The sequence below is a fragment of the Mauremys mutica genome, chromosome 19 (genome assembly GCF_020497125.1).
Source record: "Mauremys mutica isolate MM-2020 ecotype Southern chromosome 19, ASM2049712v1, whole genome shotgun sequence".
Lineage (NCBI taxonomy): Eukaryota > Metazoa > Chordata > Testudines > Geoemydidae > Mauremys > Mauremys mutica.
The window spans coordinates 19,082,156-19,099,553 of NC_059090.1; the positions used below are offsets into that span (position 1 = coordinate 19,082,156).

The 17,398-nt window shown below is 38.6% G+C and overlaps 1 protein-coding gene across 4 annotated transcripts in view; it reads left to right on the plus strand.

The window, feature by feature from the left end:
* The window catches only part of SYNRG (synergin gamma), a 63,662-nt gene that overhangs the window by 3,248 nt on the left and 43,016 nt on the right, over positions 1–17,398 (plus strand). For 2 of the 4 annotated variants that reach the window (XM_044993763.1, XM_044993764.1), the window contains exons 2-6: positions 2,053–2,093; positions 3,467–3,585; positions 6,383–6,513; positions 6,866–6,971; positions 9,292–9,403. In XM_044993763.1, coding sequence (XP_044849698.1) covers positions 2,053–2,093; positions 3,467–3,585; positions 6,383–6,513; positions 6,866–6,971; positions 9,292–9,403 — 509 coding nt within the window. Of the gene's footprint in view, positions 1–2,052; positions 2,094–3,466; positions 3,586–6,382; positions 6,514–6,865; positions 6,972–9,291; positions 9,404–12,668; positions 12,972–13,922; positions 14,148–17,398 lie in introns of all 4 variants that reach the window. The other 2 variants (XM_044993760.1, XM_044993762.1) reach the window with 2 other exon arrangements.

Below are 17,398 nucleotides of genomic sequence, written 5' to 3' on the forward strand. Positions count from 1 at the left end.
GTATTCATCTGTAAATTGGACCCTGGAGTGAATAATTTATACATGAGAGAAAGGTGATAGGTGTAGGTCAGAAACTGCATGTTTCTGAACTTCTGTATAAGTTTTATGTAAGTATATTGTTGGCAAAAAGTGCCATCTTAGCAGCTGTGGAAACTAAAAGATCTCAATCCACAGTTGAAGCAAAACTCAGGCTGCAATCTGACCGCGCCGCATTGTTTTGTCAACGTGCCTCAGCCTTGATATTAAGGGAACCACAGCTAGGAGCAAGAGGGGAGTTTAATTGTTGGCCTCCCTGCTGTGACTTGAGACAAGGTTGCCAGCTAATGCCTGCTGTTTTTTTAATGATGTCAGTACCCCTCCACCCAGAACTGGACTGAAGCAACCAAGCTTGTTTCACATAGGTCACTGAACATTCATCAATTAATAACAGCTTTTGGTGACAACTGACCTGGGTTGGATTCTGCTCAAGCACTCCAGTCCCAGTGCCTGCTTCTAGATTTGGCAAAACATGCCTATGCAGATCACTCTCCACAGGGGCTGTAGGAGACATTTCTGTTAATAGAGAATCCTAAAATTGTGGTGGTGGTAGAGCCTGACTTACTAACTTATTCTTAGTTAGGTACATGTGTATGTTACAATTTTGTGAATGGAGGAATTTAATGTGTGGTCTAATGGTTATGGCAGAATGAAAAGTTGAGGAACTAAGAGTATCGTGAGTTCAAATTTGAAGTTATATTAATTATTTGTATTACTGTAGATCTTAAGAGCCACAGTCATGGACTAGGGCCCAGAAATAAAGGGTAATACAGATTGTCTGGGATACTGTGTGTTCTCAGTTGTAGCTAATTATGATTGAACTCTACATTACATATAGATGTTGCATAGTAAGAGCACAGAGGCACAATAAGGATTCCAGCTCTTTTACATTTACAAAACACTGAATTCAGTGTCGGTTTTGAAGCATTATGAGCAGATCTTTGCTATGTCATTCCCTCTTCACTTTGTTTCTTTAGTCTGTCACGTGGCCTCTTGACTAACCCACTTGGGCTGAGAGATGTTGAATGTCTGTAAGCTTCTTTCTCTCCAGAGTGTTTGATGTAAGAAGTTGGTTGGGGCCTGAAGAAGGTTCTTGGTTGGTAAATTATTGCTGCATCTGTTTCAGAGTGAGTTGCAAACAGTATTGCTAAACTAGGTCTCCTTTTTTTCTCTCCGGCAAAGCTGATGTTTATGCTTCAAAGTGGGGACAAGACATTGCTCTTATAATTTCAGCTGAATTTTTAACAATGATTTTTATCTTTGTGCTTTTGGGCTTTGATACTTGCTGGAATGTGTTTCTCTCCCTTTCGGTGTAGTTGTTTCCCTTTAAATGGGAGCAATGGAAAGTTAAAGCACGAAGAACAGGAAATGGACACTGCAATGTCTTCTAATTCTTCATATTTAACAGGAAAAACTTTTTCTTGGATAGTTTTATTTCTCTGTGGAAAAACTGTTATGAAGGAGCTGGGATAGGTATGTTCTGATGCAGCTAGTGATTCTGCTGAATCTGGATACTTATTCATCCTGCAGCTCTAAAAGGCCTTGCCTACATTAGGAAATTGACCCACTGCTGACCCAACCTTAGCCAATGTTGAAAACAGCTCAGTTGGCAAAATAGATGGATCAAAACCATTTTGAGCACCATTACTGAAAATGAGATGTGGTTCTTAGTCTCGCTCTATATAATAAATATAATAATAATAATGCTGAAGATGGTTCTATTATCACATTGACACATCCAGTGAACCTTTCTTCAGCACTATTTCAGGTGGATCCTTGCTGATAATCATTATCAGCAATTGTTCTGATTTCTAATGGAGAAAGGAAGATTCTGTGGTTAATTCCGTGGGTCACAACTTGGGCAAATGTTTTGGACCGAGCAAATGAGGTAGTTTGGGATGTAGTACTGCAGTGGGAGTCAAAGACCTGGGGTAACTTTTGCATTCTCACTAGTTCAGTCCTTGAGCAATTATTTAGATACCAAGTCATAGGCTCATGCTTTTATTTATTTTTCAGCTTCATGTTTCCTGTAGCAGGTGGTATCGGCCCACCAGGAGGTAAGTATCAGCTTCAGATTCTGAACATTTTAGTTGCCCTTTCTTTGTGTAGAAGTTAATGTTAAGCAATCTAAGTCAGATATACAATAACTTTGCATTCTTTCCTGAAGTTTAGAATTGGGAATAATAAGCTTACCTGTTAGCTATGTTTTTTACTTCTTCCCTCCTACTCAGTAACATTAATCTGAATCTTATATCTTTATTTACAAAATTTCCCATATAACTAATATTGGAGCTCATTGGGAAGGCAGTGTGCTCTGTAGGTTAGAGCAGGAGACTGGGAGTCCGAACTTCTGAGTTCTGTTCCTGACTATGTTGTTGAATTACTGTATGAACTGGGATAAGGCATTTAACCTCTGTATACGTCAGTCTACCAGTCTGCACGCCTATATCATGTGGGTGCTGTGAGGCCTAATAAATACTTGCAATGCACAGTCAGAATCTTGAACAAGAGGCATGACATAAGTGCAGAGTATTATTAAATCAAGAAACCTCATCTTAAATAATTTTTATTCTTATTCCTCAGTCAGTTACTTGTTTAACTAATGGAAAATATGGGGGTGGGAGGATGTCCTTTCACTAAGTACTGATTGGCTCAGTAATATGCTGCTGAAGCTTCACTGATAATTCCTGAGCCAATTGCATCCTTTCTCAGGCAATTGTACCTGTAATGTTAAATTATCCATGGCTATAATTATTTTACTGGCAGTGACTATGTTGTACTCAGTCTGTGTCCACTAAGATAACATTCTAAAATTATTACATCTCTGGTTTAATCCTTTTAGTTTTACTCAAAGAATTAATACATTTCTGGCTGATTTGTCCAATCTTATTTAAATCAAGCTTTTATTGAGAGATGTTTCAACTGGTTAAACTTTTTATATGGGGTAAACACTCCTGCATGCACACAAGTTGTCCAGTCAACTGAGAAGGTAAAACCTTCGCTGTGGACAAGATGTACCAATAATGCCTAGACAGTCGTATGAACTATGTTATAAGAAATAATCCTTTCAGGAGCATCGTGGAATAGGCTACCAGCACAAGTCGGTTATTTTTTGGAAACTACAGTTTTAAAATCAAAGAAGGGAAGAAAATCCCAAGTTTCTTTCAAAGAGCAGTTGAGATGGAAGGAGCGCCCTCAGCTTAATTTGTGACGATGTCCTGGAAGGCTTCTTTTCTTAAAATGCAAGATCCTTTTATTGTTGCCTATGTTGTAGTACATTCTATGCACCAAATCACCCTTGAGTAAAGAGTCCTTGTATTAACTTATGCAGAACTGCCAGTAGCTCCTTCCATTTCTCTATCTGTTTAATTTGAAAGATGAACTTTAGAACCAATTGGGGACTTAATCAATGTTTAATGTTCTGGTGTAGGTATGATTCCTATTCAACAGCAAGGGTTTCCAATGGTATCTGTCATGCAATCTAATATGCCAGGCATGATGGGAATGAATTACGGCTCTCAGATGTCTCCTGGACCGATGACCATGCAGGTACATGAGTAACATTTGTTTTCAGTAGATGTGAAATGAAATAGATACTTGAATGTATCTGTCAGTAAGGCTGTTGACAGCTGACCCCTGAAAGAGGTCCTGGGACCTTCCTCTGAAGTCAGAAGTGTCAAGGGTTCTGCCGCTGCTGCGGTGGAAGGATAGTGGAGGAGGTGACCTCAGAATGAAGAGATGGGCAGTAGCCCATAGGCAGGTGTCTTTATTGCATTGCATTATTTTGGCTTCCCAATCTTCTCTCTGAAAGTATTTTATAATTGCCACGATACTTATGGGATTCTGTAAGTCTCCTTGTGACCTGGATAATTAGCATGGGGAGTGGGTGAGGCAGTGGGAGCTCAGTGTGCATTATTCATTTCGTAGCTGGGAGCAATAATGAACAAGGGTATGGGGGGGAGAAAACATTGAGTATTGTAGTTTGCTCTTAGATGTCAGAACTTGGACTTCCACTTCTTTGTATCTGTTGCTGCAGTAAACACAGCTAAGAGAAAGGCCCTTCTGCAGGAGGGAAGATGGCACTCAACAGTAATGGAAACAAAACTCTCATTATAAGAGGGAGGTTGAAAACCATTCCTTGTGTTAAATATTCCTGATACTGCCTTCACTATGGTTCAGTGTTTAGTCTTAAATAGCTTCTATCATCTACAACTCCAATAGCACACTCTTTTTGTCTTTTCACCTTGTTTCACCCTTCCTATTTTCCTTTTTCTTTATATTCATAACTATTCACTGTCTACCAAGACAGTATATTATCTAGTGTTTGAAATTAGCTCTTTAAGGGTAACATCCATTGGCCTGTGTTGATAATATTTACTATGATCACCCATGTTGTGATTTCAGCTTTGTACGTTTTTTGTCATTTATATATACTAGTTACCTATAGAATATTGTAAGCATACATGGCGGTTCACAAATTAATCAAACAAGGCCCCCAGGGAACTGCGAACATTTTGGACATTTTTTTAATACTGTACATTTCCTCCCTTTTGATCAAATCAGTTTTCCAAATTGTTCTTCCTCCTGCAGTTTTGGTATTGAATTTCTCTCCTTTTTGCACGCTTGAAGTAACTTTCCTCCTACATAACTCCTCATAATCTTCACAAGGTTTCTTCCCACGCTGTAGGGGGGGGAAACGTGCATTTTATATTGCTAATTGCTGAGAAGTAAGAGTACAGTATAGTGCACAACATGATGTGAGGAACTTAACACTTGGGGGCGGGGGGTTGATATATTTCTTCAAAAACTATCTCATTTGTTTATCTTCTAGTGCCCACCACTCTTGCATGTAAATCTCCACTTGTCTAATCACGTAAACATTAATCTAATAAAGTTGCGTTAAATAGCAAATTGAATATAACTATATTTTTGCCCCTTATTTGCTTTAATGGATAATGAATTTTACAAAACTGCAGAAGAAAAATATATTTTTCAGGGGATTTGGTTAGAAATAATAAAAGATAAGACATTTGCTGCTTTCACTTTGTGTGATTTTTGAGTACATCAGCAATGGTAACAGTAGTTTAATTTATGGACAAATCTCATCATCCTGGATTACAGAACCATTGACATAATATTTCATTATAGTTTTTATATTTCATAGGGTAGTTTCAAGCATCAGCTACCTAATAAACTTAAGTTACATAATATAGTCCTTATGTTAAAATAAAATTGTTGTTTTGTTCAAGGGAACCTGAAAACAAGTGTTAAAGCTGTGACCCAATTGAAAATGGACTGGTCAAAGATCTGTCCATACAACTAGCAATATCTTGTTAATGTTCATTAACTTAATCAATGCACGTATAAATTGATCCTGAAAACATAATCGTTTAGGAATTGGTTATATTGGAATATATGTAAAAGAATGTCATAACATTTTAAGAAATAAATTTTATAAAATCACTAGATTTTATTTCCTGAATCAGTGAAAATAATAATTTACCCAAGTCAGGGAAATCTTGTTTATGAAATCTTGTGTGTGTACTTACACACGCATTTTATACAAATGGATCCAAAAGTAATTGACACGCTTTACTGACTATTCAAACTACATGTCTAGGAATTATTTTGTACACCGCTTGTGTGGAATGTGAAATTTTTTTAACACAGCACAAACACTGCACAGTAGTTTAGGATAGGAAGGAGAGAAGAAAATAATATTGAAGTTAAAGGGGAGACACTTTGGGTCATGACACTTGAGTTAACATCCCTACTCTTGAGAAAAGTTTCCTAGGTTTTTTTTTTTAATTGTGTAGTCAGGATCATGATTTTTTTTGTCCAGAAATCCAGCACCCTCCTACTACAATCCAGGACAGTGTCTCTCAACCTTTCCAGACTACTATACCCCTTTCAAATAAATCAATTTTAATATAAATATTGTACTCACATTTCAGCAAATACTGAATAACAAGTCATTGTCTGTATGAAATTTTAGTTTGTTCTCACTTTGCTAGTGCTTTTTATGTTGCCTGTTGTAAAACTAGGCAAATATCTAGATGAGTTGATGTACCCCCTAGAAGACCTCTGTATATCCCCAGGGGTATGCACTGGTCTAGGGGCATTGGTTCAGTCCTGACCTGCTGAATAACCAATGCTTCTTTTTTTTTCTTTTTTTTTTTTGGCAGTGCATAGCACCTGAATTATTTCTGGAGGTCTCGTGTCCAAGTACTGAGCAGACCTGGCCCTGCTTATTTTTATGGATTCTAACTAGTTCACTACCTGACATAGTACAGATGCTGAATTTTTATATTGCTGTACATAACATAGACTTATTTTATTGTTATAGGGTGGCATGCCCCTTGGGGCTATGCAAGCAACTGGAATGTCTTTTATGGGACAGGCTTCTTTCTTAGGAATGCGCCCAGCAGCTCCACAGTACACCCCTGACATGCAGAAACAATTTGCAGAAGAGCAACAGTAAGTGATGCTTTAATGCCACTGGCAAAATCTTATTTGGGGTTGGGGGGAGGCATTCTCCAGCTTATTGTGTGCAATAAAAACTACTGTCCTCTAGAGACATTCCTATTGAATTTAGGATTCTAAAACGTTAAGCTAGTTGCCGACCATTCCATTGTCTTTGAAGGCTGTGTATGAGGTTCATGATGGCATATGCTATTTTCTACCAACTTTGAGACTGTAGCTAAGTGTGTGCCAAAGCATCTATGTGAAAAAGGAAAGGAATGTGAAAACCAAGTTACCAATATTTAGAAGGTTGGCATGGAAGTTATCAGATAATGCTGAATTTTTGTTTGATATTGTTTCACTTTAGAAAAAGGTTTGAACACCAGCAAAAATTCTTAGAAGAAGAGAGAAAACGACGCCAATTTGAAGAGCAGAAACAAAAGCTGAGACTCCTAAGCAGTGTGAAACCAAAGGTATATCATAAACAGCGTTTATTGATTTTCAGATTAAATAAAACCAACCGATTAAAAAAAAACGGCTTTCATGTATTAGGGAAGAAATAGATTCTTCTTTCGTACACCTTCCCAACCGAAGGCCTGATCTGAAGCCTGATGAAGTCCAATGGGAGTCTAGTTATCAATGAGCTTTGTATCAGGCCTCTTGAAAACATCTGATGTGTTTAACCCTTTGTACATGGCGCCTCTCTTGGTGCTATGTAATGAAAACAAGACAAATGTGGTATTGCAAAATGAATCAGTTTCCTTTGTTGTCTTGATAAACTTCACCCTTTTGCATCTCCTCGCTGCTCTAAGGACAGAACTGTCTTCTCTGCTGCTGTCACATTTGTAACCAGACAGAAACGGTGCTTTTTATAGTAGTGCCTCTTTTCCTGCCACAGTGGTCCAAGTAGGTGAATGTTGTAAGACTTTGACCCAGGTCTGAGGAAAGAGAATCCCTTTTTCCTCTCAGTGGTAGCTCAACAAACAATCCATCTGCTTGTGAAAAGGACAACCACCTAGTTTGGGAACAAAATAGGTTTCTACAATACATAAGAATGTCTATGTTCATTAGTTGGACTCCCTGCTCTCAAGTTGTGGCACAGTTCACGTGAATACTGTTGTATTGATCTCAAGGGCCAAATGAGATAAGTGTTTATAAACTCCTTTGGTGTCCAGCAGTAAAACAGTGATACTTTGGTTCAGGGGGGTTTTCTGCACAGGCTTTGGTTTATTTGGTTCCTTGGCAAACACCCAAAATCATTCATTCTGAAGTTGAAAGTTTATTGATAAAACACAAGAAATTAGAACAACCATTTATATTGAAGCTGGAATTCAGTGATTATGCAAAACAAACTTAATTAAAACCTACTAAAGTCGCTTTCCTTTTGGAGGCAAAATATCAGTCATTTGTTTAAGCAACAACCTTTCTTTGAAAAGGCAAGAGTTAATTTTACACTCACTCCTGATGTGTGAAGGGTTTTCACTTATGTTTTTAAGAGATAGACACAAGGTGGAGGAGAAAGAGGACAGAAAAGGTGGGGGAATATGGCTTTTGTTGATTTTTTTGGTACACTGGATAGGTGGTCAGTTACAAATGGATGCTCTGGCTGGCAGGTCAACTACCCCACCTGTGGCTCGGGCCCTGGTTTATATTCCAATCAGGGATGTTATCTGAGTCTTTTCTCCTTAGGGCAGGATTATGGTTATCTCAACTTGCTGTGCTGATACAGTGCAGTTGATTTCAGGATTTGATGAAAAGCCGAGAGAGTGAGAGAGAGAATAGGAGGAAGGAAAGGTGTGCAGAACATAACACAAAAGGAGGGGAGGGAGAACAGGATCTTACATGCCTCTGCAGTGCTGGCAATTGCGTATCCCTGTGATGGGCTGAAGACTGGCTGTCATAATGATATGATTCTTAGGCCTCACAAGTGAAAAACAAAAGTTCTTGAACAAGAGCAAGGCCTAATGGCTTCTCTGTCAGGAAGAAAGTCTTTCAATCTGGTCTGCTCCGTTTTGGGGTCATGGAAGAGGAGATGAGCTGGGATGCCTTGGGGGAAGGTGATGAGATTTTTTTCAAAGTCTCTCTTGAAGAACTCCAAAAAAGGGAAAAGGGGTGTGGCATAGCTCATCCCTTCATTATTTTGTGCACCAGTTAGGCTTAATATTCACCACACCAGTTTTGGTTAATTAATTTCTGGTTCCACATCTTCTGTTTTTACCAAGAATGATTTCAACAGTCCTAGAACAATACGAGCAGGCCCCCTTTGTTTGTATTAATACAGTTTCTCTCTCTGGGTCTCTGGCACTTGTTCGGAACGTTCATTATTGAAAACAGCTTGACCTGTTTTCCGTGGTTAATTTCCAAGCAGGCAAAAAGTTATAGGTTATTGTGACGTGTGATGAATTTTCACATACTTTTTACATTTGAGCTTACAACTGGGTAAATTTTTAGACCTAGTAATCACAACAGTACAAGGATTCTTGTTAAACAGTAAATATGCAGAACTTGGACATATTAACTCTTTTCATTCCCATCTCAAGACATGTAAATGCCAATGGGTGAAAAACCTTTGCTGTTGTCATTGTGTAACCTGTTGAATAAATTCTGTTGTAAGTAAAGGGGTTTCTGTTTATGCTTTACTGAAGCCATCACTGGAAAATGGAGCTTAGTTTGTATGATTATTTTTTTTAACAAACATTGCTACTTTTTCAGACAAAACAATTGTGAATGTTGGAAGAAGATTCTGAGTTGTTGTTCTGCAACACATTCAAATAAACTTTTATCATGTTTCAGACAGGTGAGAAGAGCAGAGATGATGCTTTGGAAGCTATTAAGGGAAATTTAGATGGGTTTTCGAGAGATGCTAAAATGCACCCCACTCCAGCATCGCATCCAAAAAAACCAGGTATTTTATTTTTGGTTGAAAATAAGACTGCAATATTATACTGCGTCATGTCCGTAAGGACCTTTAATTCATGGAGTTGTTTTGTATTCAAGCAGTCTGAACTGAACTGGTTATTGCATAGGATTCAGTAAACTGAAGCTTTCATTGTAGCTGCAGTATGCTTTATAAAATACATGGGTAAAAGTTGTGATCTAATATTTCGTCAAAGAACTTGTTAAGCTTTTATTTAAAAATACCAATCTGACAACTTTAGTTTGAATATTAACACTGAGCTGTAGCATCTACCAACTTCCCTCATATATTGCACTTCTAAATGTTACAATTGTTTCTAGTCAAATGACTAATTAGTGTTTGTAGAGTGCTTTGAAGCTGAAAAGCACTATATACATGCTAAGTAGTATCAAAACACTATAAAATTATTTCACAATACTATAATAGCTTGCTCAGATTCCATTATCTGGACATGGGGAAATTAAAAACCTTTAATAATCCATTTTCAGAGGAATTATTACATTAGTAGTAATTGACGTCATAAAATATTCCCTCTAAAGAGAAAAACGTTAGTTGTGGGGAACCTAACTCCTTTGTCTTGCCTGAAATGAAGCCTCGATTAGCTAAGCTTGTCCCCAGATGATTTTTCCATCACTGTGTCTTCTCTCTGACTGCTATTTGTTGGTGGTCCTCAAGTTGTTCACAAGTTCATGCAATAACTTTTCGCTGTCTAGCAAGTTTGACAATTCCCTAGCACTGTTCTTCTGAACTGTACTACTAAAATGTTGACTAGTACAAGGAAATCGAGAAGAAACTGTTCAAATGAGTTGAGATTCCCTTTCTACCTTGTCATCAAGGTAGAAAAGGAATCTCAAGTGTTCCAGCAACAGATTTCATTTTTACTCCTGTTTAAAAACTGGGTGTTTTTCCTGTGGTCGCTTACAGTAGCGATAGATCTGAACTGCAAAGTCTAAAGTTATTTGAGCCCATCATCCCTGATAAACGAACCACAGATGAGTGGAAATACCTTGAATGGTGGTGTTTGTAATGGGTTTGTTTTGTATATAGACCACACTAAATCTATCAGATCTGTTCTAGTGGGACCTAATTTCAAACTACAGGATGGAGATGTAGCGAGTTCCAGCTGCACAGTCAGAGTCCTTCACATGGAGGTATGGTGGAATTACCCACTGCTACGTTTCTTATATCTCCCAAACTTATAGGTGGCTGGTGGCTCAACACATTTGCATCAGGGTGTGTTAAATCAGCTGCCAGAATTAGAAATCATTGTAGGAAAGAGATGGCAAATAAACCATCATTATATTATATGAAAAATCAAGATGTCATCCACAATAGCTTTCATTTGATGCTTAAATGAAGGAGTTTATTAAAACTCCATTTAAAGGAATTAATGGTGTTATTGAACATGAAGTCCTTGAGATAAATAAGGTATGTCACAATAATCCAGACTTGGAAAAAATAACTTTGTTGGAAAAGCGGGCAATTGAGATGAGTTAGTTCAATAACTCGATACAGAAGATAAAAATATAGGATTTGAAAGAGTGACATGAAATATGTTGACATTCAGCAACACAGCGCAGGATTTAAACTAACTCTATGGAACAGAATAATGTTGCTGAGAAAAAGACAGTATTTTGATGCTATTTTATTCCTATAAAGGGGCTGTTGTTCACACTTCTTGTTTGTGTGGAATTTTTCTTGCATTCAAACCAGTGGTCAAAAACTCTTGGTGTTATTTCTCAAGGTGTTGCATCAAAGGAACTGTCACTTTAGTGCAGATAGTTCTGTGAAATTATGTGCTGTTGTGCCACTGTGGTGAATAACTTGTCTGGAAGTTGCATTTGCTGCCTCTTGTGCATTTCATGTTTCAATTTTCCTCTGTGAAAACTCACTTGGAGAGCAGTGTTTATTATGGTTAATGCACTTCCAGTTTGACCCCTCTACAAGCTTTCTCCAAGCTGAACAGAAACCTGTAATAAAGGACATTTTTGAAACCTCTCAAGAGACCAATTGTGGGACAGCAAAAATTTGTTGCCTAGTTTTTAATTAAAGGCTGGCTTTTAGTTAAAGATTGTGTAGAATTGAAATAGAAACTTTGGCAATACATTAGTGTAATTTAAGGTGGATTTGCTAGTATTATGTGCCCCATAGTTATTGTTAAGGATGTATACAGTACATGGAATAAAGCATGACCACCTACCCTTACCTAAAAAATAGATTTATTTAAAGGCTTTGTTTGTGTTGATGGAAATACGCCTAAGTGGTACAATGAAACAGAACCCTTGGAGGATAAAGTGGTTAGTCCAAATGCATGTAAATAAAGTCAATGATGGTCATGCTGTGCTTGACATATACTGTGTTGCCTTGAGGGAGTGTTGCCTATAAAAGTGGTATTTTTTTTTTTCCATTATAGCTCTTGAGTCTGGCCAAATTGCTGTAGAACTGCCATTTTGTTCAACAATAGATCTGTTTAGAATGACGTAACTTGAGTACTGTAGCCAAGATTTTCAAGTGGCTAGTGAATTTGGGTTCCTGAATTTTTAGGGTCTTAACTTGAAACACCTTAAAGGGACCTGATTTTCAAAGGATGGGGACATAGTAAGGTGTTTCAAGTTGGGCATCCAAAATCACTACTCACGTTAGAATATCTTGTCCAGTAAGAATGACCTGGTGATTACTTCAAATCTGTTTAATGTGCTTTGCATTTAGGTAGCACCTTTCATCTGAGTAACTCCAAGTGCTTTACCAAAGTCAATATCAGCCCTATTTCATAGATCGGGACACTGAGCAAAAAGAGGGTTTAGTGATTTGCCTAAAGTGTAACAACAAATTACTGGCAAAGTTGAGAAAAGAATTCAGATATCTTGAGTCCCAGTCCACTGCTCTAAACACAGGAGCACGGGTTACATTTGTTTTAAATTTCCTTAATATAAGAGGTGGGGAAACCTTAATACAGACTGTGGAAGTATCAAGTTTCAACCCAACTGGCCAAGTTATAAAAATCTGGAAGAGAGGGTTTATAGCGGAAAAAGGCAGCTGAAGTTTACCTTGCATTAGTGTGGTTGATTGATAGAATGGTAAATATTCTCATTATTTTCGTCAAATAGTTCTGCATATACTTCTGACTTTTCCCAACCTCTGTTTTTTACATTTAATAATTGCCATTTTTAGAAATTGTTTCCCCTACCTTTCCACCCAACCAAGTTTCTTTACCTCATTGCCTTCCATTGCGTGTGTTCATTCCATTTTACAGATCACCCTACGCCATCACATTCTACTGTATCTGTCTCCCAACCCTCTGCTTTTCTTGATGATGAAGAATTTAGTGACTTTATACAAGGGTCTGTTGAAACCCCACCATTGGTGCCTCAGTCCTCTTTCCAGGCTTTTCAGTCTTACCACCCTACCACCCAGGCTCGGCAACTGCTTTCAGAAAAGGCTGTAGTCAAACCTCTGCCTTCAGTCCAGATTCCAGTATCTTCCATCCTGCATGATACCATTGGGCAGGTTCCTTATTTCTCTACCTCTGCATCTTCGCACAAAACCCATAAAACAGGTAACCCATCCTATCTTCGTTAGCTCTACAATTGGAGATAGTATTTACATGGAAGCACTGCCTACCTCGCTTTAACACTCCCTTTTGGAATCCACAATTACATACTGGTAAATGTTAAATGGATACATTGAAATACGTTTGTTGTATTAATTCCTAATAAAATTCTGCTCATGGCAGTGGGGTGGAATTGGCACACTTAGCAGATGATTTAAGATCATTCTTGTACCAAAACCTTTCTATAATTTGGGATGGCAGCGTTCTGAACTAGAGGGGGAAATAATTGATATTGATCCCACAATTCCTTCTCCCCTAGCCCGAGACAGGTGGCTACGTTCTTGCACATGTAAGTGGAGAATTTGTGTGTGCCCAAGGGAAGTTAAGTAGGATGCATGTGACTCTTCATTATAAACAGCTAAGTCTAAAGCCTCTTGTGTGCCATCGGCCTCTTATGAATAAAGGAGAAGTGCAGGGAAAAATAGAGGTGAAAGATGGGCATAAACGTAGACCTTGTTATGCCAATGTGGAGCTTGACTTCACATTCCCCTCTCTGGGCTGATCCAATCGATGTAAAGTTTCCCATAGACGTCAGTGGGCATTGAATCAGGCCATTAGCCCTTATTCCTGTACTAATCAGGAGTGACTAGATGGCTGTGCAGCAATAAGTGTATTTCCTGTTCTGCTCATTACAAGCATAAGAAAAAAAGTACATTGTCAACCCCCTATGCTGGGCAGGCTCAAGGTCTAGTAGAAGATGCTTGACCTGAATTGCATTGGTGTCCTGAGGGAACACAGACAGTGCTCTGGAGAATCAGCCATCAGTCGTATTACTTGGTACCGTTAAGTATGACTTGACCCATCTTTCCCTTGAGGGAGTGGGATGATGATTTGGGGGGAGAATACGTACAAAGGTGATTAACCAAATAAAAGTAATTCCTCCTGCTGTTTGTCTAGGCCATTCCTTGGAGGACTCGCTCTTAATTTATGATTTAAGTGCATCTGGACAGGAGCAAACCAAACTTAAAACATCTGAAATTGAACATAAAGCCTCAGCCGCAAGCCAAGTTCATCCCAGTGTAACCGTGAATAACGGGAATGCTGTAGGTGGACTTGTAAGTGGTACCACCGCTGCAGAGGTGTACAAGGCTTCACAACAAAACATAGCAGTTGAAGAGTGTGGTGAGCAAATGAAACATTTGACAAAGTGTAAATCTGACAGAACGCAGCTTGAATGCTAACATCTTACACACTAATTCTACGGCAAATGCTGCATTATTTTGCTCTCAATGCCTGCTTCAATAACATGCAATGCCTCTCGCTCCTGACTGCAAGTAACACATACATGAATTTATGCTGAATCCTTTCCACCATGTATATACTATAAACATTTTAACAAGTTTCTCTAAACAGATTCTCTGCTGTTTTAAAATATTCTGTCGTCTTATTTCAACAAAACCTGTTTGTTTGTGTATGCTTTGTATTTTTTTATTAATTTGGGTGGCATGGGGGAGGGTATGGACCCAAAAAAACCCACATGAGAAACTTACTACTGAAGAATGGGTCTTCACCCAGCTGCTGGAGGGGGAAATGTTCTAGTTAAGCTAAATCATTTGTCTGGGCAATATTATACTATATACTATAGCCATTAGCCTGGCATGTTTTTTTTTTGTTTTGTTTTTTGTTTTTTTTTAAAAGCCTGTTTTGTAAAAGTCAAAACTTCACAAGCTGGACCAGATACAAATGCAATTCTACGTCAATACTTTGACAGTACAGTATTAACTAAGCAGGTTCTTGTTGTAGATGTGATTTTAGTATTGTTGACTATGGAGCAAACTACAGAGAACTTTAACTGTTGAACCAAAACAGATTAAAGGTGTTGGTTGGTATGTTTTGATACTGCTCTAAAGTTGTGCTTGGTGACAGCCTCAGATATTGAACTCCAAGGTGTTCAAATATGGGGAGACAAAGACATAGCTTTGCACGGCCTCCTTTCTTGAAACACAGGTCAATTTTAAAAAATATATAGATAATTAAATTTAAAAATTCAAGTTGGCACTTTCTTAAGGGATTGTGGTGTCTTGCCAGTACTTTAGTTCAATTAATTTTTCTATATGCCACCTTGATTGCTGTTTGATGACATTGCTCTTAATAGTTGGGACCTCACCAATGGGCAAAAAAACCCCACACCCACCAGTTACTGGTTACAAGATAAAATTAAATTGCTCTATTTTCAGATAATGCTTTTTAGTAGCTCAAGTTATCCATTTACTCTGTAATTTGAAATAAAATACAATTGTAATGCACACTGTGAAATAAGAGCTGTATTTGTTTACAACTAATGTAAAGTAGTGATATTGTGTCTCTTGTACAAACTTGGCACACTCTAGTTAGCTGCAAAGATTAAAATGGTAGGGGAAAAGAGATATTGAGACAAAGAAGGAAGAAAAGGTATTTCTGGATGATCTGAGAATCAATGGAAAGTTCATGAGGCAGGAATGCAGCCCAGAAAATAGGAGCTGCAGAAAGGGAAGATTATGGCACCAACAACTAAGAGTTGTGTGAAAGGAGAGGAGTTACTACTAGAGTCAGGAATTTCATAGGTAAGAATCAGAGGGGTAGCCGTGTTAGTCTGGATCTGTAAAAGCAACAAAGAATCCTGTGGCACCTTATAGACTAACAGACGTTTTGCAGCATGAGCTTTCGTGGGTGAATACCCACTTCTTCAGATGCAAGAGGTAAGAATAGGTAAGAATAGAACCCATGACAGGAAGGAGCCAGAGATGCCTGCTTTGATATGGACTCTGCTTAAGAGGATGGAATGACTCACCATGACCAAGTTTAGTGAGGTGGGAGAAGGAGGCTCGGTTTCAGAAAAGCAGAAGCTTGCTAAACATAGAAGAACACTTCTGTTCTGTAGCCCAAGTAGAAACCCTCATTGAAAACAGTCCAGGATATTGTTAAAGGATTTGAAGAATGAGTGCAACCATTCCAAGTACTTTGAGGGAGGTAGGGTTAGCAGTAATATGGTGACACTGGGGACAAGGGAATCATCCCAAGAAGTTCCTGTGTGGTGCACACTTCAGAGAATTGGAAGTTACTAAGAGGTAAATCAATCCATTGTAATGTAGGAATCAAGGGATGGGGAGATGGGAGCAAATGATAGAGGCGAGGAGATTTTTTTAGGGGCGAGATTATATCAGAAATTTCTGGTGGAAGCAAAAATGGAAGGGAAGTAAAAGGAGAGGAGGAGAAAAAGGAGGGAATGCCTGAAGATGAGCTGTTACGGGTGATAGAAAAGTTACAAGTTAGGGTAATCTTAGATTGAAAGAAGAAAGCAAATGCCTCTTACTTGGCTGGGTGAAGAGAATTGCTGGTGTGGAAGAGGGGAGTGACTGTTCTTTGCAGCTTTGGAATTAGGGATAAGTAGAAATTAAACTTTGTGGCTTACTGGGAATCCCTGTAGAGTCTGAGGAGATCAAGAACAAATATGGGACATTCCTCACTGCTTTTCTCAGTGCATCAGCTCGTATGCACAGCGGCCCACAGCTGGTCTGTAAACCAAGTAGAACTTGAGGTATGAGAGAGTTGCAGGTAACTGTGTGGGAAAGGGCAGGCAAAGGAGGGAGCAAGCAAAACAGGTTAGAGATGAGCAGGATTTGGGTTCTTCAGAGGGAAGGAAGGTCACTTTCTGAGCAGTCAGGTGATGGGAGGGAGTAATCTGCTGCAATCAGGCAGTGGTCAGTGTAGGGAAGATTATAAGAAAAACAAGAAATAAAAGAGCAGGTTTTATTGATCATGATGAAGGAAAGAATGGGTATGAATGGGAAAGGTGGCAGGTTAGAAAAGGGGTCAAAGGACTTGTCACAATGTTGATATAAGTCCAAAGTGAAGATGAAATCTGCTGAAGGGTGAATCAGAACAGGGACTGAGAAGGGTCAAACTTGGTGAAACCAAGCGGGGAAATTAACATAATGTTTGAGTCTGGGGAGTGAAATATTCAAGTTACAGGGGACTGGAGAGGACAGAATGCATTAGAGTTCTGCAGTGACAACAACAGCAATGCCACCTCCCTGAGCTGATGACTAGGTAGGATAAGGAGGTGAGGGGATGGGTCTAATGGGGCAAGCCAGCCTGACAGAAGATGTTAATGGCTTTTACCATGAGGGGTTCACCTGTGAAACACAGAGTGTATGTCCTAAACTTGTTTCAGTGTGATTAAATTAAATTATTCCCCAAATAGCCTTAATGTTCTGCCCATCAAATTTATGTAAATAGGCATGGCAGAACCACTGCTATTTATGAAATGTTTGGAATTGATGGGACTTGTGTTCCTAATCAAACAGATATGTTTGGAAAATGAGTGGCTCTTTATTTCATCATGTGCATTTAATTGTATTTTTGTTGCTGTTTCAGGTCATTTTGTAGCAGTA